We start from the raw sequence: 24,791 nt of genomic DNA on the forward strand, positions 1-24,791 counted from the left end.
TAAGGACACTCATTTGCAGATTCAGCAATAAGAGACATCCATGATGTAGCACGTGAGCAGCTCAGGGCAGGAGTAGGGATGTCATCGCAGGGCGGGTGTAGGGATGGGAATCGGTTTCCAGCGTGCAGCCGGTTGCTCTCACCAAGTCAAATCCCTGCCATGTCCCTTCTCTACTTTTGAAAAGACGGTTGTTAATTTCTGATTTTTACTTTGCCCGTGTTTGTTCCATGGCACGTCTCATTTATCCCACCTCTGTGTCAAAAGGCATTATGTGGACAGTCCTCCAGGTTCAGAATCCGTGGAGCCACACACTGGCTTTCCCTTCTTTTGTCCCCTCAGTCCCCCACCACACCCACAGAGGGACCGATAGACTCGAATCAAACTTGGCTACCCTAATTTGGAAAGTGGTCAGCCCCTGTTCTACACAATGTCGTTTTAGGTTAAATGATGCCAAGTGGTTATGGGTGTGTAAGAGCATTAATAAACACAATTTTTGTGTTTATATGTTTTTCAGTTTACAAAATGAATGCTTTCATACCCATTATCTCGCTTTAAAGGAAAATAAGTATTATTTTTCCATAGGGTTATTATTATTATTAGCATTAGCATTTATTCAGGTACTTTTCTTCCTTTTTTAAAAAAATAACTCCTTTGTTTTTTGGGAATGGAGAGGAGATTGGAGGGTGTGTGTGTGTGTGTTTCAACCTAAAAAAGCTGAAGAAGATACATGCAGGGTCAAGAAAGTAACAGGAAATACGCTATTGACCGAAAGTCTTGTTCGGCAAAATACCCAACCAGATTTTAAAAATCAAAAAACAACAAAAACCAGGCATGGAAAAGTGGAAATGAGGTTGTTGAAGTGAGAGTAATAAAAGAGTCCATCTCTTTTCTTGTGTTACCACGGAATGTGTGTATTTAGGTTGGTGTCGTTCTAGTTTGACTTTATAGTGAAAATAAGTGATCTGGTATAAATTGCAGTCCTTCTGGGCTGAAACTGATGTCTATTGATTAGTTAATGTTGTGTGGACAATTTATTTCCTGTACATCTTGCTACTTAGCAAAACTGATTCTGCCGCAGGAAATGAGACACAGACAAAATATGATGGAACAGCTGGACTTGAGCGTTTATGGGTGGGAGGGAAGGTAGGTGGGAGGGAAGTCAGTGGAAGCAAACTTCGTAGATCCTTGGGTCAGCCCAGTGATTGCAAAATCAAATAAGTGAAACTCATAAAATCAAAGTCTGTAAAGAATATACTTGTGGTGGGAGAGTTTGGGTTTAAACAATTATAACTTGTTCCAACAGTAGAAAAGTTGAGTGCAGTTTTTGGTTCCGACCTCAGCCCTACTAATTAGGAAGTCTGTGATCTTGGGCAAGTCACTTAAACTTGCAAAACTTCAGTTTTCTTAATTGTAGGAATGGGTTTTTACTAGAACAAAGGAGGCATGTATCTCAGGTTACGTAGGATCGTGCCTGGGGGCATAGTATGTGCTCAGCGTGGCGTTAATAACTTTTGCTTACCCAGTCCTACTGGTGGTTAAGTTCTCTTCTGAGCCCTTTGCGTGTATTATGTTATTAAATCCTCTCAACAACCCCTTGAAACAAGTATTCTTATTATCCTCTTTCTACAGATGTAACTGAGACACAGGGAAGGTAGGAACTTGCCCAAAGTCATACAGCCATTGTAAGAGGCGGAACTGGTATTCCAACCCAGTTTGTCTGGCTCCAGGGTCTGTGATCTTAACCACGATTCCATATTGCCTCTCCCAGTAGTTTGTAGAGTAAAAATAATGCAAATGACATTAAAATTGTGATGAGAAGAAGCCCTGGAAGATGGCACAGTGAGTAGCAGTAGCAACGATCTCTTACTCCAAATTTCAATGAAAAAATTTTGAAATAGTTCCAAATAATGAAAGTGTTTCCCAGGAACCAGTTCCCAGCACCACCACCAAATCTGGGTGTTCCCAGACGTGGACTTGCTGTTATGAACATCGTAGGATGGGGTAGAGAAGAAGCCTTCCTCCATCTGGTATGTTCTCAACCATTGGATTCTACACCATTAGAAAGTATAACATTTTAAAGCAGCCTCAGAATCAGACCTGATTGGTGGCCTCATATGCAGACTTGTGAGAGGAGGTTTTAAGTGGTCTATGCATAACCTGTCCTGAAGCACAAGAAGCAGCTTGCTCCTATGAGATCTGGGTCTAGCTCCAGACTGAGGGGGAATTAACCTGGAGGCCATTTGTCTGGGGCTTAAAAGTGTCCCATTGTAACAGGGGAGACAAGCAAAGCATGATAGCAGTATTTATATCAGAACTAGTAGAATCTCAGGCAAAAAAAAAAAAAAAAGAGGAGTATGTTATATCCACCAATAATCAAAAAACAGTCTTAAAAATTTGTGAATACCATTACATCAAACTGTATAAAGAAAACAAAGCCCTATAGGTCTGTAAGAAGAAATTGAAGCAAATAAAACTGCTATGAAAGACTTGAACACACTTCAGTCAGTAGGAGCTGCACAGCAGAATTAGTAATGTTACATTAACAGGTATTATGGACCATTGAATTTTGACGGAATGTAATGTCTTTTCAAGCACTTATGGACCATTTACAAAAACTGATTCTATGCTAAACTCCAGAGAAGATTGTAAAAAAAAAAAACCTCAATAAAACAGAAACCATCAGAAGAGACCTCGCCCTGCAGCTGCACCCATCCATTCTTTGCTCCCTCCCATCACAGAGTCACAAGTGTCTTTCTTCCTTTCCAAGGCTAATGAATCCCTCCATCTGTGTCCTGGATTCCAGCCCCCTCTACTTCCTCAGGGATCTCATCCCACCCATCATCCCCTCTCTCTTCTTTATCCTCTCTTGTCTCCTTTTCCCATCAGGGTTAAATGTGACCAGATGTCTTCCATCTTAAATAGAAGTATAATTTACAAAATATGTGTGTGTGTATATATGTATACATAATATATGTATACGTATATTAGTATGTGTGTATATATATATACATTTTTTTTTTTTTTTTTGTAGTACGTGGGCCTCTCACTGCTGTGGCCTCTCCTGTTGCGGAGCACAGGCTCCAGACGCGCAGGCCCAGCGGCCATGGCTCACGGGCTCAGCCGCTCCGCGGCATGTGGGATCCTCCCAGACCGGGGCACGAACCCGTGTCCCCTGCATTGGCAGGCAGACTCTCAACCACTGCACCACCAGGGAAGCCCCATCTTTTAAACTCCATATCTCCAGCTACCACCCTAATCTTTCACCTACCTTTATTGACAAGTTTTGGAAAAACTGTTTACATTTCCTGTTTCTCCTTTTTTGTCATCATTTATTCCTCAAACCACAGCCTCCTGTGCTTACTACCCAGTTGAAACTGCCTTTACAAAGCCCATTAACAAGCTCTTTACTGCTTCATCCATCAGCACTTTAAGCCCTCATCGGTAGAACATTTGGTACAGCTGGCCCCTCCCTCCTTAAAATTGTCTACCTCACAAGGGTTCTCACTTTATTTCTGGTCAGACCTAGAATTGTGCCATTTCCTGCAGAACAGTAAAGAAATGCTGAAAAGTTTGTGACTACAGAACCATCCCTGCTTCCTGGACCTGGAGTCTTCCCTCACCCTGGGTCAGCGCTATTGGAAACATAGCTCCCAGATGCTCTGTAGCAGCATGGTATGGGGGCTGCTGGATGGGCAAATTCTTGGGCCCCACCCTAAACTTCTGGGTCAGGATTTCTGTGGGAGGAGCAGGAATCTGTGTTTTAATAAGTTCTCCAGGTGATCCTGGGAGGCAGTGCCCTGTAAAAGTACCACAGGGACGGCAGATGTATCCAACTGTTCTGTAGGAGAGTTACAGAAACAGAAGGGAATTGCAGTTTAGGAGGAGAATGCATTTAAAACTGTACGGCATAGATTACTTTTCCATAATCTAAGGACGTTGAATCCTTTCCCTACTTCTTCTTCTTTTTTTTTTTGGCTACACTGCAGCATGTGGGATGTTAGTTTCCCAACCAGGGACTGAACCTGCTCCCCCTGCATTGGAAGCGCAGAATCTTAACCACTGGACCACCAGGGATGTCCTAATGACATTAAAGCCTTACGTGGGGACTCTTACAGGTTGCTCCAACTTAGCCTTGCCCAGCTGCCCTGCAATGTGCACTTCCCCACAAGTTAGTACTGTAGGCGACTGGGGGTTCATTGCTCCTTACACACATTTCCCCCGAGTTTGAACCATCTGGCTAAAATAAAGTGCCAGGGGTTCTAGTCTAAGAGGTTTCACTTAAGTGTGTAATTGTCAATGGATGGTAGTTGGAACACACACACACTCACATACACACACACATGCACACACTTACATAGGATAAATGCTTCTCAAAGACACTATAGCCTAGTTCACAAAGATTTTGAGAGAGCGCTTAGCCCAGTTAATCTACCCAAACAGGATTTCTTCAGCTCAAGAAAGCTTTCTAATTTATTATTTTCAAAACAATTTTTGTTACATAGATGTCTCTTTTATTTAGACCATTTATTTTTTCATAATATTGACTTTTTAAAGCGTTCATCCCAGTTGTCTTATAGCATTTCCCATATCCTGTGTTTGTCTGATTGCCGTTTAATTTGTTGATCTCCCTCAAGTATTTCCTATAAACTGAGCCGTGAGGTCCAGGGCTTGATTAGAACTGGATTGAACATCTGTGTGATGTCAGCCTTCCCAGTATTAGTAATGCTATGTTTGATCACTTGTCTAAGGTGGGGACATACAGATCACTCTGTTACGTAGATCCATGTTTCCTTGTAAGAAACCTGCAGGGTGTTATCTTAAAGTGTTAAATATTCTGTTTTGCAACCACTTCTCACATGATAGGTTTAGCATCTATTGTTGCTCCTGGCTTGAAACAGTACTTCCACTGGGGTTTGGTTGCAAGTGGTAATTTTCTAATTCTATCATTACCTCTACATTTACTTGCAGACATTCTTCTGTAAAGAAGCTCACCAGTCATTTTTTTCATTTCTCACTCTCTATTCAGGGATTTTTATTTATTCAATGTTTTATAATATAGACAATATTCATTTGGGGCCTCATATAGTCCAAAATGTGGCCAATGGGAGCAGTTCAAGGTGACTCCTTTTGACATAATTCCGTTGGATTTTAAACACTGCCTTGCATTCTAAAACAACAAGGTGTTTTAGGCTCTCTTTGAATTTTTTTCCTTCTCCAGACCTAGAATTGCCTGTATTTTCATGGAGCCTTGGTTCTTTTCAGTGGGGAATTGTATTTAGAGCCCAAGATATAGGCAATACTTATTATTCCTGGGGAATCATTGCTTCCAGGCCCTTTTCATTACAGAGAACTTTGAAAGTACAGAAGAGAGAAAAATGAAGACTTCACATCTACGGGCCTATTTAAAGTTTATTTTATGGTTTCTCTATTTTTATCATTTTTAAATAGAGGTATTTCTTGACAGAAGTCAGAAGCAAATAAAAAGTTGTCTGTACTCTGTGTTATTTATCAACATAACATTATTGACTCTTCTACCTTAATTAATGACACAGTGAAGTACATGTGTTTGGTTACTGTCCTTAGCATTTTGGTCAGCCTCAGCTTACTAAGAATTGTAGTCATTCTGACTCTACTTGGAGATCCTGGTCACCCTCTGTTATTGTAGATGCCATCTTAAAATCTGAAGCCACTGGAAAATTTCCTGAATAATTAAAAAAATAACATTATAGAAAAAAATCAGTGCATTGTTTATTGTATAAAATTTGGAAAATACATAAAAAACACATTGAGTATGATGTTAGCTGTGGGTTTGTCATATATAACAAATATATATGCCCTTTGTTATTTTGAGATATGTTCCTTCTATGCCTAATTTGTTAAGAGTTTTTAATCATGATTGAATTTTGTCAAATGCTTTCTCTGTGTCTATTGAGATGATAATATGATTTTTTCTTTTATTCTGTTAATGTGATGTATCATATTTGTTGATTTGTATATGTCGAACCATCCTTGCACCCCAGGAGTAAAGCCCACTTGATCATGGTGTATGATCATTTTAAAGTGCTGCTGGATTTGGTTTGCCAGTATTTTATTGAGACTTGTTGCATCTATAATATATTCATTAGGGACATTGGTCTACAGTAGTTTTTTTCTTCTTGAATTTTAAAGTAGTTATATCATTTACAAATAAGGTTTTTAAATTTTTTTATTTCCAATATATATTCCTCTAAGTTATTTATTTTCTAATTACATTGACAAGGATAACAATGTGGGGAAAAAAATGATGATGATAATCTTTGTTTTGTTCCTGACTATGGTGGAAATAATTCTAATGTTTCACCATTAAATCTGCTCATGGCTTCTGATTCTTTATTAAATTGAGGGTGTTTTTTTCTGTCTCTGGCTTTGAAAGGAATCATTGTAATGCATGCTGAATTTTGTTAGCTACTTTTTTTTTTTAATTTTAGAATTTTATTTATTTTTTATATAGCAGGTTCTTATTAGTGTTAGGTACCTTTTTATATTCATTAAAATGATCATAATGTTTAACTCATTTGATCTGTTCATATAATCAGTTATATTAATAATTTTCCTAATGTTGACTCAATCATTCATTTTTATAATATGCTCTATTTAGTCATGATGTATCATTCTTATGATAGAGTTCTGGAATTTACTTGTGTTATTTTATTATTTTTACATCCACAGTCATAATTAAGATTTAGTTCACATATTGATTTATGTGATCTCTGTGTGTGATTTGGGTATCTGAGTTATTTTAGCTGTGTATCACTACTGGGAAACTTTCATTCTTCCTATATCTGCAGCTTACTTGTTTGCTTTAAGGGTTTGCAAACTCATCCAGCAAAACATTTGGGCCCTGGTTCTTTATTTTCTTCTTTCTCTTTTTTTCTTTTGTAAATAGTGTTTTTAGCTTTTTTAAATGGTATTTTAAAAGTAACTTAGCAGTACATTTTCATTATAGAAAACTCAAAACGTGTAGAACAATGTTTCCCTTCACGCACTCCTAGAACTCTTTTCTTTTCTCAGAGGTAACAGCTGTCAATGGTTTGGTGAAAGAGAATGGAGACTTTTTTTTTTTTAAGTATTGTTTATTTACTGGACCTGGGGCAGATTAGATACACAACCAATTTTAAATTTACATCTTTTAACTCAATTTTGAAGTGTTTTCACACACACATGCACACAAATTGGCATGCAACGGTTGTCCTAAGGTAAAACACAGTCACCTTAAACTGTTGCAAGTATTTTCACCCAAGGTTGAAAAATTGTTTATCCTGAACATGAAAACCTGTAACAAATTTAAATTAATTGTATAAAACTCGTTACTTGTAGTTTTCCCCTTGCAAAGATCCAAAAATAATGTACAAGTAGCTAATATACATCAGTCACAACATAATCCTGGATCATCCCCACACCAAAACTAGATGCTCCTTTAATTTTAAACCCATCATCAGAGGCCAAGAGAAAGTCATTTCGTTTTATACAAAACAAAATTCACATGTGCCAAAAAAGAAAGACCCAAGAAAAACAGAAACAAACACCCTAGTACTGACAGTAATGTTCAGTGCACTAATTGAACAGTGGCCAAATGCCAGTGATCAAAAATAAAATAGTGGCTGTATATCACTGCAAAGAAATCCAAGAGGCTTTTAACCCTTTGGCATCAGAAATCCAGATTTTTCCAATTATGTGAATGCATACCTCCTCCGTGCCAAGAGTAGAGAAAGTGGATGAGCCAGCGTAGAAAGAAAAAGAACCACCATTCACTGCAACACCCAGAGAATTGGCTTTAATAGACACTTCTTACAAGGTTAGGCAGAAACCAAAAAATGGTTATTAGCTGCTTGTATCAACAATTTTAAGTGGAGGCGATTGAGTTCTGAGGTTCAAAGTAAAACTTTAAAGGGGAAAAAGGTTGTTGGTTTAAGTCTTATCTTTAAAGCAAAAGCAAGATAGACAAAGTATAAAAGTACCAACCAGGTAGCATCCTCTAAGTCACAGAGCTGTGCCATTAGGCTGGACAGAAAATGTCAAGGTTCAGATTGTTGTTTCTCATAAGGACTGAACAAAGTGCATCTTTAATGACTTGAACTGCAGGATAAGGGATCCCAAGAATGCAGTCATTTTAGTAAAGTGCTATCCGTAAAGTACTATCCTGAACAAGCTGCATTTTATGAAAACAAAAGGAAAGAAGGTATCATAAGGACTATGCACCTATATTCCACTTACAGTGTTTGAGTTCTGGAAGGACCTGTATAATGGAGGAAGAATTCAAATATGAAATCATGCCAATCACATGTCAAATTTCACTATAACTTTCCTAAAAAAGTGTTTTCCCCCAATATCTGTTAATCGCAAAGAAACAGAAGCTGTGAATGTACAGTTTAGAAAATAAAAACATAGAAACTAATGACATTATTATGACCAAGACGTTTGGTAAATAGTGAATTATGAGTTTGGGATCATCAGCAAAAGGCTTTTTAAACAACCCTCCGGACTTCAAAAAATCTCTTCAGATAGTAAATCTGTCCCAGTGTCATGGCAATTAGAACAAGAGCTTCCAAGAAGGGCCAAAGGACCGCTCTGCTGTTTGTGCTGTCATTGACTGCTCTGTGTACTCTCTCCCAAACTTCCATGTATTCCTGTTCATGCTTTACAGCTGTCATCGCCACTGCAAGCTCGTTAATCATTTCTTCTAGCTTGTTCTGGTGAGCTTCTCTTTCCATGTCTTGTGGTTTGGGGGCCTCCCCAATATCAATGGTGAACATCACTATCTTTGGAGTCATGGTGGACATCCTACTGCTAAAACAAAACTTATATGTTCCCTCCATGTGAGCAGCAAATGTGTATTTCCCACTGGACCCCCAGTCTCCTTTATAAATTCCTTTATTATCAGGCCCTGTAATCTCCACGTCAACGTCCAGGAAGCCGCCCTCAGCCACCTCGAGGATGAGGCCCATCTTGGTGCCCGAGGTGACCCGCTCGAAGAAGCACTCCTTGGCACGCGCATCGATGCTGACGGAGTAGCCCGAGGCCGTGGCCAGGAGGGCGGCCCGGAGCACCTGCAGCTCAGCAAGCGTCACCACGGTGGGGCTGGGGCCGAAGCCAGGACCAGGACTGCGGCCTCCGGAGCCGCCGTCGCTGCCGCCGCCGCTGTTGCCTCAGCTGCCGCCACCTCCGAGACTTATTGTTCAGTGGACTCAGGCTTTCAGTTTTGCAAAATGAAAACAGTTCTGGAGATAGGTTGTGATAATCTGTCTTACCCCATCCCCTGGCAAAATCCATTCTGCTTTCTGTCTCTATGAACTTGACACACCTCATATACATGGAATCACACAGTATTTCTCCTTTTGTGACTGACTTATTTCACTTAGCATCATGTCTTTGTGGTTCATCTACGTTACACAGCATGTGTCAGAATCGCCTTACTTTTTAAGGCTGAGTAATATTCCCTTGTGTATATTTACCGCGTGATAGATTTCCACTCATCTGTGTGTGGATGGACACTTGGGTTGCTTCCACCTTTGGCTGTTGTGAATAAAGCTGCTATGATATGGGTGTACAAATATCTGACTCCCTGCTTTCAGTTCTTTTGGGTATACCCAGAAGTGGAATTGCTGAATCATATAGTACTTTTATATTTAATATTTTGAGGAACTGTTTTCCGCCGTGGTTGAACCATTATTTTGTATTTCCGTCAGCTGTTCACAAGGGTTCCAATTTCTTCACATCCTGACCAACACTTGTTATTTTATCTTATTTTTTAAATAGGGGCCAGCCTAATGAGTGTGAAGTGGTATCTCCTTGTGGTTTTGATTTGCATTTCCCTAATGATTAGTGATGTTGAGCATGTTTTTATGTGCTTATTGGCATTTGTATATCCTCTTTGGAAAAAAAAGTCGATTCAAGTCCTTTGCCCATTTTTAAATCGGGTTCCTTTTTGTTGTCATTGTTTTTGAGTTGTAGGAATTTTTTTTTTTTTTTTTTTTTGCGGTACGCGGGCCTCTCACTGTTGTGGCCTCTCCAGTTGCGCAGCACGGGCTCCAGACGCGCAGGCTCAGCGGCCATGACTCACGGGCCCAGCCGCTCCGCGACATGTGGGATCTTCCCAGACCGGGGCACGAACCCATGGCCCCTGCATCGGCAGGCAGACTCTCAACCACTGCGCCACCAGGGAAGCCCTGTAGGAATTCTTTATATGTTCTGGATATTAACCAGAACATATCTGATATGTGATTTACAAATATTTTCTCCCATTCCATGTGCTACCTTTTCACTGTATTAGTAGTACCCTTTGATATGCAAAAGTTTAATTTTGATGTAGTCCTATTTATTTATTTTTTTCATTTGTTGCCTATACTTTTGAAGTCATATTCAAGAAATCATTGTCCATATAATTGTTTTTTAACTTTCTTTTTTCATTAATCAATATATATGTTGGCAGTCTTTCCACATCAAGTAATGTGGCTTCCACCAGTCAGAATGGCCATCATCAAAAAAATCTACAAACAATAAATGCTGGAGCTGGTGTGGAGAAAAGGGAACCCTCGTGCACTGTTGGTAGGAATGTAAATTGATACAGCCACTATGGAGAACAGTATGGACGTTCCTTAAAAAACTAAAAATAGAATTACCACATGACCTAGAAATCCCACTACTGGGCATACACCCTGAGAAACCATAATTCAAAAAGAGTCATGTACCACAATGTTCACTGCAGCTCTGTTTACAATAGCCAGGACATGGAAGCAACCTAAGTGTCCATCGACAGATGAATGGATAAAGAAGATGTGGCACATATATATAATGGAATATTACTCAGCCATAAAAAGAAACAAAATTGAGTTATATGTAGTGAGGTGGATGGACCTAGAGTCTGTCATACAGAGTGAAGTAAGTCAGAAAGAGAAAAATACTGTATGCTAACACATATGTATGGAATCTAAAAAAAAAACAATGGTTCTGAAGAACCTAGGGGCAAGACAGGAATAAAGATGCAGATGTAGAGACTTGAGGACATGGGGAGGGGGAAGGGTAAGCTGGGATGAAGTGAGAGGGTGGCATGGACATATATATACTACCAAATGTAAAATAGATAGCTAGTGGGAAGCAGGCGCATAGCACAGGGAGATCAGCTCGGTGCTTTGCGACCACCTAGGGGGTGGGATAGGGAGGATGGGAGCGAGATGCAAGAGGGAGGAGATATGGGGATATATGTATATGTATAGCTGATTCACTGTGTTATAAAGCAGAAACTAACACACATTGTAAAGCAATTATACTCCAATAAAGATGCTAAAAAAAATGTGGCTTCTTATCATTACTTTTATCAGTTGTAGCGTATTCCTTAGGATGGATATACTGTTGTTTATTTAACCCCTCCCCAAATGGTGGATATTTAAGTAGTGTTCATTGCACTTTTTTTAAATGTATGTATGTTAAAAACAAACAGAAAATCCAGAAAGGATATTTCTCAAAGTGTTAGAAGTGATGATCTCTGGAAATAGTTTCATTTTGTCTGGTATGCTTTTATGCATTTTCTAATTTTCAGTAATAAATAGGTATTTTTATTTAATAAAACTTATGAACAAGTCAGCAAACATAGTGACATCCTTTGATCCAACAGTTTCACCCCAGAGGCTCTCAAAACAAATGGTTCTCTGTAAGTTAAACAAACAAAACACAACATCTGCTTGAAGTAATTCATATTGTTGATAATGTACTAATATCATTTAATAATAGTGCACAAGTTTCATTACATTTGTCTTGTGTTCTTTCTTAGGGGAAGAAAATGTAATTGCTGTTCCTTTGGGAAGTCGAAGTGTGAGAATTACAGTGAAAGGACCTGCACATCTCTGTAAGTAGAATTTAATCTTAACATGTTTTTCTTTCCTTAAAATTTATTTAGCCAAAAACATACATGTATTTCTTTGCGTTAACAGGTAGGTAGATGAACTTCTACCAGTCTGAAATAGTCTGTATCACTAGGGAATGATCTATGACCCTGAATTTTTTAGTTCTCATGCCCTAGTGGGAAATTAGTCTCCTCATGGGAGAGGAAATCAAGTTATATGTGAAATAAACTATTTTTTGTGTGGAGAGTAAACTAGGAGTCTAGAGTCTTCTGGAGATCGTAGCAGTTTGGGATAAAAAATAACAAAACGAAATTTAAAACACAGAGCTGTATCAGTGAACATAGCTGACAAGTACATGCTCCGTTGCCAGCATATCACAACCTCGGGTCTAGGGGGCACTGAAAGTAAACACTGGCTTCCCAGAATACTAAGAGTCGGAAACAATAGAGGATTGAAATTGTATTGTTTCTTTGGCCAAAGTCACATGGCATCTTTCTGTCTTAGCTTTTCTGGGCTCTTAGGACCCAAAGGAACTAGAAATACCAAAGTTTGTCTGCTTCTCTCCCAAGGTTTCCTGTGGCCATAGGCAGGGCTTTCTTCGTCTTTTTCCCAGGAAAATGAGTTTTTGTCAAGACTGAGCCCCTGGCCTTGAAGAAGCTTACTGTGTTCAGCTCTGTCTTTCTGTAAAAAGTACGAAACACTATTTGTAACTGTTTTAAAGCCACACAAATCAAGGTCTACCGGATTAAAAGGTGACATAGTTTGCCATTTTTTTTCTGAGCCACCATCTTAGATTTTCAAATCGTAAAAATTTCTCAGGGACACAAGCATTTTTGGTAGCTTTTAACTGTGTTTGTCCAGGTGTGTTATATGTGTTTGTATATTGTGGCTGCAGTACCGACAGTCTAACCAGAAATGTCCTTTGAGAAAAGTTTATATCAAAATGTTTAAGGTCACCAAGGGTATAGATTAACATCTTGGAAAAAGAAAGAAATTCTTTAGTAAATTATGACCTAAATTAGGGAAGCAAGAGAATATCTTTAGGACAATGAGGTGAACAATTATTGGAAAGTCTTTTTCAACCCTTACTTTATTATATGAATTATGACTAAAAGAATGTGACTGATGTATTTAACTAAAATATTGAAGTGTTTATAGCCACATAATGTCAGTTCACTCAAGGCTTTCTCTACAGTGAAGCATCGAAACATTTCTTAGGCTTCTTTTTAAAATGGCTTAAGGCCCACAGCTCTTGATAAGAGTAGATCTTCATCCTTGTAAACGCAGACTTGATGTTTGAGAACAGGTGAAAATCATGTAGATCCCAATTTTGTGAATCATTGTGAGTGATCACATTGTAAAATAGCATCCTGGATTCAAAACTGTGAAGTGCTGAACATTCATAGCAGCATAGTTCATAATAGCCATAACGTAAAAACAGCCCAGATGTCCATTAACTGATGAATAAATAAAATGGGCACGTGTGGAATAGTATTTGGCTCTAACAAATAATGAAGTACTGACACATGCTACAATAGACATGATCCTTGAAAACATTATGCTAAGCGAAAGAAGCCAGTCACAAAAGGCCACATATTTTATGATTGTCTTTATATAAAGTGTCCAGAGTAAAGCAGATCTAAGGAGACAGAAAGTAGATTGGTGGTTGCCTGGGGCTGGGGTGAGTTGGGTTGGTGGCAGGTCTGGGGTTGTTAACGGATATGGGGTTTCTTTGGGGGGGTGGCAGAAATGTTCTAAACTTAGATTGTGATGATGGTTTCCCAATTCTGTGAATATGCTGAAACCATGAAACTACATTGTAAATGGGTGCATTTTATGGCCTATCGAAAAGATGTTTTAAAAAAATTTTAAAAATTGCAGTGACTGGGCCTGATTTTCTCGTGCTACTACAGACAGTTCTTTCACATTCAGCTCTAAAAAGAGTTTTATAAGCTCTAAAAACAGAATAAGTACACAGTAAACAGGTTAGGTAACGATGAATCCTTTGAGGTAGAATATTCATTTACATACAAATGTGTTCTGACATATTAAACATAACTTTATACTCAAGACTGGCATGGTTCCATGAACAGAGCTCAAATATATTCCCATTTCTCCAAAGGTGACAGATCTGTTGCTTGGATTATATCTCCTTCTGAACAATCTCAAAAGTGGCTCTAGAAGTGTTTCTGAAAGTTACCCTTCTCTGCCAGTGAATGAACTGGCTTCATTTACAAAGGATTTAGTTACCATTTCTGAACACCTAAATATAGAAGCGGCTTTATTTTCTTGATGTATACAAGTGTTTTCTTAATTTTTTATTCAAAGATAATATTCCTGAAATTAAGCTCACTTTGCAGTAATAAATCGTTCTTTATAAGATCCGTATGTGCACCCTCCAAAAGGCTGCATCGTTAAGAACGGAGAACACCCAGCAGCGTACTGTTAGTCTCTTTGCTGTGGAATGGAATTAAATTACAGAATGTCCATCTTGCATATCGCCTAGAGGTGTTTAAATACGGAATTTCTAGTCCTTTCGCAAGCTTGGCTTCAGCATTATATCAAGCACACAGCTCCAGATTTCCCTAAAATTTCAAAAATGGAAACAATAAGAGGGTTCCTGCAAAAGAGATCTTATTGTAGCAAAACTTCAGCATTAAATGTGTTTTGACTAGCACTAAACTCAAGAAGCCAAGATGCCATAAACTGAAAACCTCCATTATCAATGGTAAGAATTGGGATTTTTTTGGTCCCCTAAGTGCAGTCTGACGACCATATGTAGAGATGTATTAATATAAACATGAACCCTGAACATAATGACTAATCAGAGGAAATGAATACTGAATAAAGTATGCATACACTGTAATATACAGCTCGAAGCATAAGTTTGATGTATTTATAACCAAGTCAGCTGTGCTAAATGCTCATTACATGTTTACCTAACAATACTTTTGTGGCCTTCTTAGAATTTAAGGAGACCTCTTGGGATGATTAGCATGACCCTGTCTCTTTCGAAAGAAGCCTGGACGGATACTTGTCAGGGCAAGCCCTTCAGCTAGAAGCAGTTAGCAGCGTTCATCATTTTTCTAGTCATTTCTTTTAAAAATAACAAGTGTGGGTCAAAATATTCAAAGGTACCATGGTAGACTTGAGTTGTAAAGGTTTGGGGATTTAAGAGGGTCTTGATTTCTGATCCTGTTTTTTTTTGTATGTGATTTTATTTATTCTCACAACAACACTAACTTCATTTTTCAGATTAAGCAACAAAGATGAGGGGATTTCCAGTATGTTTCTTTGTTGAGTCAGCTAATAAATGCCAAAGCTTGTTTGTATCATTTCTTTTTTATATTCCGCATATAAGCGAAATCATACGATGTTTCTCTTTTATCTATTTGAGGATACAGATCATCTCTTTCTTGGCTCCTTGCCACCTCCATCATTTTAAGCCTGAAGAGGAGAAAAAAGGCAGCAATGGGTAGCAGGAAAGGAGGCTCTTACCCTCTGCCTTTCACAGTGGTGGGGCTGTTTATAGATTTCCTGGGGTCTCCACTCAGCACTGTCTGTCTTGCTGTAGAAACCGCAGAGGGTCTGTGGAAGCTCTGAGAATTGAAGGGCTGTGTGTGCGGCTCTCATGAGCTGTGAATTGCACATCACAACACAGGGCTGCAGTACACACATGGGGTGCTCGACACTAATAAAAACTTAAAAAACGTATCCATAAGTCAACACATCATCTGAATTGTTGATTTTCAAAAACTCCTTTTCTGCCAATTTAAGAGGCACAGGCACTGAGGAGAAGCAAGTTTACCACCGATAAAAATGACAGCTTTTGAAGAGCAACACTGACCTCCACTTCACTGTGAATTCATCACAGGGGCTTTGTTAATCCAAACTATCAGAATCGTTTGCATCCATAAACTATAAAAAGTTGGCTTCATCAAATCACTTCCCTTGTCTTTATTGACCACCCACTGCTGACTCAAGTTACACAGTTGAGGTCAGAGCACCTGCTTTTGACCTCCTATGTAGGCAGCCAGGGTTTGGGACCCAGAGAGTGGGAAGCCTTTTGAAATAATTGATATAAAGATATTTTATGAGAATCGGAGAAGAGTGGTTTGGGTACTTCACATGCACTTGAAAACTGGTTTTGCTCCTGTGTCCTCACATCCTTGCCACGAAAGATCTTGGACACCTTTGACGTAATAGAATAGACTCAACGTCAGAAAACAAAACATCAAAACCAAACTAACAGGTTTAAAAGATGGATGTCACCCTGGTCTTCCCTTCCCCCCAGATGGCACTTCCAGATTCTGACAGCCGCTGCCGTAGCTTTGCAGCCGGATGAAACTTGGAGAGCTTTGATCCAGAACGTTAGCGCAGTGGTAGAACAGTCACAGCCATAGAATCCATTGCGCTCTATTTGAATTGAATCAAGTCACTGCAGGCTAAGTCTCGGTCTAGAAGCAGTGTTTTGCATGCCTTCTTCTTTGCGTGGATGGATTTTGTCCAGCTTCATGTTGTGTTTTGATATTACCCAAATGCTCATGATTTTCCCTCCTTTATTTTTAGAGGGCTAATTCATCCCTCCTACCATCTCCTACCATCTCCAGTTTCCCGTCTCATTTTTACTGACAGTTCACTTTCTAACCCTCTGTTTTATATCTTTATTGGAACTAGGAAGTGAATTTAATCTCACACTTTCCAAAAATCTACTGCGGTCATGGAGATCAGGGCCAAAGTGGTAGGGGTTTTGTGTGCCTGAGAGGACCCAGCATGATTCTTTGACTGCTAATGACTCCTGCAGATCAAGGAGCTCATGTCCAGCCTTTGAATTTTCCCAGAAAAGTTCCCAGCCTGCCTGTCAGGGATAATCAGGGATGTCTCCTAATGCCTGGTATGCAATCTGACCAGGGCGCTTGAATTCCTGCAGCTGCTCCGGTGGCAGAGGGAAATCGGCAAAGGAACACCACCGAAGCACAGCACGTGTGGATCGCAGCCTCATAAAATCCAGATCGTTTTGTTGTGTTTTTATCAGCTTTTTAAGCTTGAGATGGAATGGAGTTCTGGTTCTGTTGTGTCCTTTGTTCGAGATGGTTAAAGAACCATTGAGTACCAGTGAGTCAGGTGTAGGTGTCTGAGGAGCAGAGGACCTGGGAGATTGCCTGCTCTGACTCCTCGTTTTAGAAATGAGGCAATGAAAACCCAAGGCAGTGAGTTAGGAATAGATCTGGAGCCAGAAATGCAGGTGGACCAGGTCCACTAAGAATGGTGACATTTACAAAATGAAAGAAAAAAAAGAGAGAAGGGAAAGAAAGAAATCACTGAAATAAGGTAGAAGTGTTATTTTGGTTAAACCGTCGGCATTGTTCTGTAAGAGATCTAAAAGCACTACTGTTCCTTTAAAAGCTAATGTGAATAAAGAGGTGACACATGAGAGAGATCTTTGTGGTGATGGAATAGTTCTGTATTTTGGTTGTGGTCACGTGTGACAAAATGGCATAGGACTCTATGCACACATTGTACCAATGTCCATTTCTTGGTTTTGATATTGTATTATAGTTGGGTAAGATGCAACCATTCCATTGGGTAAAACTGGATGAAAGGTACACACGACCTCTTTACTGTTCTTGCAACTTCCTGTGAATCTACAATTACTTCAAAATAAAAAAAAAATTTTTAAGCAAATTTAGAATTTATTGTGGTTTTGTCTAACTAAAAGTCTAGGCTTACTATCTGAATGGGTGAGAAAATGAGTAACATCGCTTTATTTTAAGTAATAGCTACATCATGAAAAAATACAAAGAAAGAGATGTTTTCTTCTTCCCCTTATTATAGAAATGACTCCAAAGAGTTGGGGTAGACCTCACTGGACCTAGCACTCCTGTTTGCTTCTTTTTATAGATAACTAAGAAGCTTATATATTTATTCTACCAATTTGGATCAATGTTTGTAAACTGAGTGGATGTATTGATATTGTGTTGATATCAGATGCTATTACTTGTAGTAAAATATCTTTTGGAATAAAATGCTTTTAAGATATTCTCTCATTGAAACTTTATTTTTAAATTTTAGTCATTGAATCAAAAACACTTCAAGGAAGCAAAGGAGAGCACAGCTTTAACAGCCCTGGAGCCTTTGTTGTAGAAAACACAACAGTTGAATTTCAGAGGGGCTCCGAGAGGCAAGCCTTTAAGATTCCAGGACCTCTGATGGCTGATTTCATCTTCAAGGTAGGATGCGCCTCTTCATAAACGTCATGCATCTGGGGCCCCGCACTTCTTGAATTTTAAAAAGAACACGTTTGTTTAGTAGGCAGCCAGTGACTGTTTTTATACAGGGCATGTGTCATTAATATTTTTTACCTTGACAGTCAGTTCTTAAAAACTTCATCTCTCTAAAGTAGTTTCTGTTCCCCAACCCCAATAGTTAAAAAACAAGCTTCACTTTTATAGGGGAATGATTGTTTTCGCATGTATAACCTCTAGTTGCTGTGTTCAGTTTTAAACCTCCAGATGGATTTCAGTGAAAATGGTCAGTGGTTAAATGCTCCGTGTCTTAAACCACGACTGTGCTATTGCTGTCCTTGCAAAGGGGAGCAGAGAAGGCAGAGGCCCCCTTCCTTGACCCCCTTTCCCGTTTCCTCAGCAATGTCTCATAATGAGCCCTTGTCCGGACACCTGTCACGAGGTCCCCTCACAAGAATTATTCTTCCCTTGTAACCACGACTCTGTGTTTCCTCTCTTGGGTACATCGGGGGCATCTTCCTTCACTCAGAGGATATGAAATGTAGTGGCCAATATATTTCCAAGGTGACACAATCTGAAATTCTTCTGATAAAACTATAAATACCTAAGACGTGCAAAAAAGCGCATTTCAGTGGATGGTTTTGTCCTATCCCTTTCTGGAAATTTCAGGATGGAAAGGGAAGAAAGAAAAGAGCTCTAATTGCCAGGGATTTCTTTACCTGTGAAAAGACCCAGTGCCTTCAAAAGAACTGTCTGTGTTCCACATTAATTTGTCAAAGAGTGTTTCATTGAGACATCGGTTGTGCCAGCAGAGAAATACCTTTGGAATTAGATGAGAGTTGCAAACTGACGTCCTGTTGGCCTACGGTGTGACCAGCCAAGGGTCGGCCTGGGTGGAGTTGTTGTTTTGAATCTTTGGGTTTTAAGTAGTCAACCTTGAAAAAAATCAAGAGATTATAATATTAAAATACCAGTATTTTTACCTGCGTCTTTTTAAAAATGGGAAGATCTGACAACTAGCTTGCATGTTGCCATAGCGATAATTGGCTGTAGCTGGGTAACAGCAGCCTTTTCATTAGGGCACATGTCCTCATTTGCCAGGGTCCACACCAGGCCCTGATGTGCTCCTGACATTGAAGGTGTAAGTGTCAGTTGCCGTTCGTAGACATTTAAGTTGCCATTCCTGGACATGACTTGCCATTCCTAGACATTGAAATGACTTCTGTGTCAGACCCTTGAAGTGTCAACCCAATGTAATTCTTTGACAGTAGCTTTGTGAAAGGCTTTTGGGGAAGCCAACAGTCATCTCTCTTTCCTTCTGTTCTCTCTCATCCATTGTTATACATAAATTCTGGGCTTGGTTTGCTTCTCTTAGGGTTTTCCCATTTGATGCTCAAGTGATAAAACACACACACACACACACACACACACAACCTTTTTAAAAATTCTCTTCTCATTCCTACTCAGAAGATCTGTATTCTTCTCAAGTCAATCTGGAGATATCTGACCAAGTAGGAGACAGTACAGTGATGGGATGGGAGAAATAGCCACAAAGGTTAAAATTTTAAGATATTGTTTGGTGAAAGTATTAGCATGGAAAATGTACTGTTTATTGATCCCATGCATAAAAACACATATACACATAAACTGTTTACTTCTACAAGTGTATGTGTACACACATGTGTATGTATATGAATATGTGTGTGTATACATTTTTTTAAAATTTGAGAGGATACATTCCTAACTGAAAACACTGAGGAAACAATGGCTATTTTAGAGGGAATTGGTGCTTTGGGGGAGTGATCTTAGTTTTACTTATAATATTTTAATACTTAAAATAGTTCTTAAAAAAATACAGTCATATATCACCTGTGTAATTAAAAATTACTTTACACCTTCTTGCCCCAATTATATATTCACCTCTTAATAGAATGCATTTTAGCAGCATGTTGCCACTGTCTGAATTTGTACTCAGCCTTCTATTTTCCTGTCTCGGAGTTCTAGTTTCCTCAGATTTAATAAACAATTCCAGGCTTTAACTTCAATTTCGGAAAGGTTTTGATCTCCCTTGACTGGAAAGGTTTTCTTTTAAAGAATATATATATATATATATATTTACTTATTTATCAAAGAGGGTGTTACACACAGCTGTCGGACTCATGCATAAATAGGAACTCATTTTTGTGCCTACAGCCATTTTCTTTCATGAACGTGATGTGCGCGGTAGAAGAGAAATTGGCAAAATCAGAGACACTCTGATGAAACAAGAATGACTGTGATGGTTTTCCCTGCCTTATAAGCTTGTCCAAATATTGTGGGTTTCTAGGAAATATCCTTTTCCATTAGTTACTTTTTTTTTTTTTCCTCAGAGCACTGTAGTATTACCCAGCCTGTGTTGTTACTAAGATAAGGAACTCTGCTTCCATTCATCTCTGCTTGGCCCAGGATGCCATCAAGGGGTTGCTGTCCTTTGAGTGGGAGGTTAAAAGTGTGTGTTAGGTCCCTGATGATGGTCAGCCATGTATTTCACTGTATCTCTTTCCATTCCAATCAACCAAGAGCAGCTGAATTAAAAAAAAAAGGAAGACCTGGCTTCAACCTGAGAGAGAATGTGAAAACCAGCTCTGCCCCTGAGTGCTAATTTCGCTCAGCCATGGGTGCACTGAGATATAAAGGCACCCTCTTTTATACCGTTCCTAGATTAGACCTCATTTCATGGACTTTTAATAAATGGACTGTTGAAAACGACTATATTCTGACGTAGAGAGTGAAATATGAAGTCGTCCATGGGATGTTAGAGTCTTTTGTGGTTATTGTGCGGATTCTGAAATCTGGCAACTCACTGCACCAATGAGACAAAACTTCTTTTTTCTACTTTTTCAGAAGCTATATTTTCATGATTGGACCATTCTTGAAAAGTGCACTTTTTCTTCTTCCCAGTGGGTTTCTCACTGTACATTCTTATTTTCCTGAATGATCTGTTTCTCATGGATGACTCTTGTTACTGAGTCACGGGTATTTTTCATGAGAGCCCCTGAGGTATTATTTTGCTTCTGCAATATGTGCATGTTGCCACCAGGGAGCAGTAGAGAGTCTTGAGCCAGTCGTTGATGCTGTATGCTTTGTTGATTGGACTGTAAGAGGCACTATCCATTCAGTGAGAACCTACTGAATATCTGTGAGTAGATACTTGTGCATATCAATTTTAAGTATATGCTTATGAGAATAATCTAGTAAAATAAACTTAAATGGCTTTGAGAAAGACATCTGTTTCTGTGGTTAAGTATTTTAATTATTGCTGGTGGCTTTTCCCCTCTTTAAAAAACACGTCCATCTTCAAGGAAAAAAAAAAAGTTTCTCTTCCTTGTGGTCTGAAATCTTCCTCTTTCTCCCATTTGGATACTTTGTGTTTCTGTAGGAAAATGTTTTCTGATTTCTTTTCCCATTAGTTTTCAGCTAGGCAGGCCTCTGTCTCTGGTTTCTTCCAAACACAGCTCCAGATATTTTGTATATTTTCTACCTACAAAGTCTTTCTTTTCTTTCTGGGGAGTTATGATAGCATGTCTAACTTATCCAGGGCCGAGAGGATTTGAAACTGCCTGTTTTCCTCTCTCTCAAAGAGAAGATTTCAGCCTTGCAATGTGATGCCGACGCTGGCTAAATTCATATGTTCACAGGTGCTTCAAAACACAGCAGGACAGTTTTTAGAGTCTGTGCGTGTGTTAGTTTCCTGAGGCTACTGTAACAAAGCACCGTAAACTGGTTGGCTTAAACAACAGATGTTTATGTCTCACAGTGTTAGAGGCTAGAACTCTAAAATCAAGGTGAGGGCAGGTCTGGTTCCTTGTAAGGGCTGTGAGGGACAATTTGTTTCCTAGCCTCTTGGATCCTCAGGTTTTCTCCCTTTGTCTTCACACCACCTTACCTCTGTGCATGTCCACCTCTGAGCCCAAATTTCCCCTTTACATAAGCATGCCAGTCATACTGGGTTGGACCCACTTTAATGACCTCATCTTAACTTGACTAGATCTGCAAAGACCCTATTTCCAGATAAGATCATATTCTGAGGTTCTGTGAGTTAGGACTTAAACATATGTTTTTGGGGATGGATCCAATTCAGCCCATAACAGTGTCTAACAGAAAAGAAAATTTACCTGTTTCATCATGTCTCCCAATCAGAATTCCACCTCATTTTAAGCATTTACCATGAATCACAAAGGTAGAAACTGTTGAAATATTACATGATAGTTACTGTAATGTGGTCTGTTGAAGGAAATTTCTTGGTTAAAGCAGTTCAGATACTGTTCTAGTAGTTACCATAATTCACAGCTAAATTATTGGTGTAATATATACACAAATATGAAAAAAAGAGTTTTACAGAAAAATCTATTCCATAAATTTTGGAAATTATTTAGAAGTGGCCAAGTAAGGCAGTTGAGTTTGAATTCATTTTCTTACCATTGTTATAAAATCATTTTCCTAACCAAACAGGAGTAGTATAGGCTTGTAAATGTTAATGTAATTTACATTTGTTAATTTCCCTTTTCTGCCATTCTGTACTTGACCATCTCCCTTGTCAGTGGACCTATTCACCCTGGGGGTTTGAAAGTAGTGGTTAATGATTGGGCTGTTGTTAGCAGGACTGCAAAGAGCATTCATGTTCAACTTTTGATTATTAAGGTAGGATTTTCTTCTTTTTTTTTAGTTTAGACTTTTGTCTTGAACATCAGGCTTACGGAAGGAGATAAGCCTTCTGTAAATTGATTTAGTTCCCATAACATTTCAAGGACCAAGGTTGGGGGACTAAATCAAAGTGTTTCTTCTGCAATATAGAGAATGCCTCTCCCCTCAGTAAGGCTGAGCTGTGGGCTTAGTGTCCTCAGCGCCCTACACTCAGCAGGAGCATCTATTGTAGGGAGACCCCAGCCGGGATGTGGAGAGTCGGCTTCCTCTGCCTCAGGTCATTGTGGGTAAAAGAGGAAAACTGGGGACAGGATGGAGAAAGCAAGGCAATGAGACGTGGATTATGACAGCAGTCACTCTGCAGAGCAGGGAAGCATATTAAGTAGGTTTCAAAGCTAAAGGCAGAGGAGGAGATTTGCTTCACTTTTCATTTAGAACCCAAGAGGAAAATGCCTCCTAGGGTGGCCATCTCCATCTACCACTGGGGGAAGCTACCTTGGAATGGAATTGGCATGAGTGCCGTGAAATTTTTAGTCACAGGTTGCGTCTAAGTCCAGCTCCCCGGAGTCTCCCTCAGCTCCTGTGTGGCAGGGAAGGTATCTAGAAAATTCCATGTACTCTTGGCTGGCCAGCCTTGACATGGTGGGGGCAAAATGATCCTGCAGCGGAGGGGTAAATGTAGAGGGACCGGACATCCTAGTTTGGTCAGAAAAGACCCAGTTTCCACCTGCAGCCCTGACTTAATTCTTAGAAGCTCCTCCTTTCATCCTCAGAAACGTCCTGGCTTGGACAATAAAGCATCTGGTCTCCTTGGTAAGGGGCTGTGAGCCAGGCCAGGGACTGGGGAGGAGTCCCAGCCACACCACCAAGAAACTGAGCACAAGAGTAATGTGGACTGGGCAGGGCAACAGAGGAGCCCACCCACCCTGGCTGGGGAAGAACACAGCTGAGTTCACAGGCACTGAGGCTCCCTGTGGGCCTCCCAGTGGCCAGAGGGACAAGGGACACAGCTGTGGGCCCAAGGACAGGATGAGGACCTCCAGGCATGGATCCAAGGCCTCTTTCCTTTCCCACCTCTGTGAGGTCCTACATCAAAGACCACCATAGAGGAGATTGGTCTGGATAAAGGCACAGCAGAAAGCCTGGATGCTTCCCCACTGGAAACAGCGGTACCTAAAGAGAACTCTTTAAACGAGTGAACCAGAATGACCTCCTAGGATTGAACTCCATTTAAGCTGTTTTCCCCTCCCTCCCTAGTCAGGAGGGGGCTTGTGGAGAAGATCAGAGCAGTTATAAGGGAAGAAGCTGCATCTCTGCGATCGTCTTCATAGAGGATGAGCACTTGTTGTGACTCTACTGCCCGGTCACAAAACACAAAAGCAAAAACAAAATCTTGGGGAAGAAAAACTTCCCTGCAGATTTAATAACTTCATTTTTCTAAAGTTTTTAGGATTGGAGGAAGGGGCATTATTATTTAATTTGTAGTTTTTATTTACTTTGAAGAAAGAATGCTTTATCTTCCTTTTTGCCTGTTTTGCTCTCTAAAATAATACGATATAATGCCAGCATTCTTGGAATTGAAGAACAAATACCCAAGTATGACTCCTTCCTGGAGTTTGGATTAAAATTCTCTTACAGTCAGAAATTCTCAGTGGTAGTAACATGGACTTTTTCCAAGGAAGAATGATAATACTGCATCATGTTTTAATGACATTTAAAGATATTATAATATTAATAGACCTCTAAACAATTGCATTGTCTTTTAAAATGACAATGTGGAGAACTAGAATTGAATGACGTTTCATCAGTATTATAAGTTTAAGCGACGAGTAGGGTGTAGCTTGAGGAAAATACATGGATTGATTGATTTTTTTTTCGGAATTGTGTTATTACCAAAAAAAAAAAAGAAGGACAGAGGACCTGAATAGACAGTTTTCCAAAGAAGACATACAAATGGCTAACAAGACATACAAATGGCTAACAT

General features: G+C 39.5%; 2 protein-coding genes across 2 annotated transcripts in view; one reads left to right on the forward strand and one right to left on the reverse strand.

The window, feature by feature from the left end:
- Positions 1-24,791, forward strand: part of ADAMTSL3 (ADAMTS like 3) — a gene marked incomplete at its 3' end in the record, with an annotated part of 370,362 nt that overhangs the window by 174,950 nt on the left and 170,621 nt on the right. The window contains exons 8-9 of the mRNA XM_082647461.1: positions 11,807-11,881; positions 17,952-18,109. Coding sequence (XP_082503587.1) covers positions 11,807-11,881; positions 17,952-18,109 — 233 coding nt within the window. The remainder of the gene's footprint in view (positions 1-11,806; positions 11,882-17,951; positions 18,110-24,791) is intronic.
- LOC309818056 (transmembrane emp24 domain-containing protein 2-like) lies at positions 8,505-9,013 on the reverse strand (the record flags this gene model as incomplete). Its single annotated transcript, XM_082647460.1, has 1 exon — positions 8,505-9,013. Exon 1 carries the CDS (start codon positions 8,982-8,984, stop codon positions 8,505-8,507), a length of 480 nt encoding a protein of 159 aa, XP_082503586.1. The 5' UTR covers positions 8,985-9,013.

This window comes from Grampus griseus (assembly GCF_964374135.1).
Source record: "Grampus griseus genome assembly, chromosome: 2".
Taxonomy (NCBI): domain Eukaryota; kingdom Metazoa; phylum Chordata; class Mammalia; order Artiodactyla; family Delphinidae; genus Grampus; species Grampus griseus.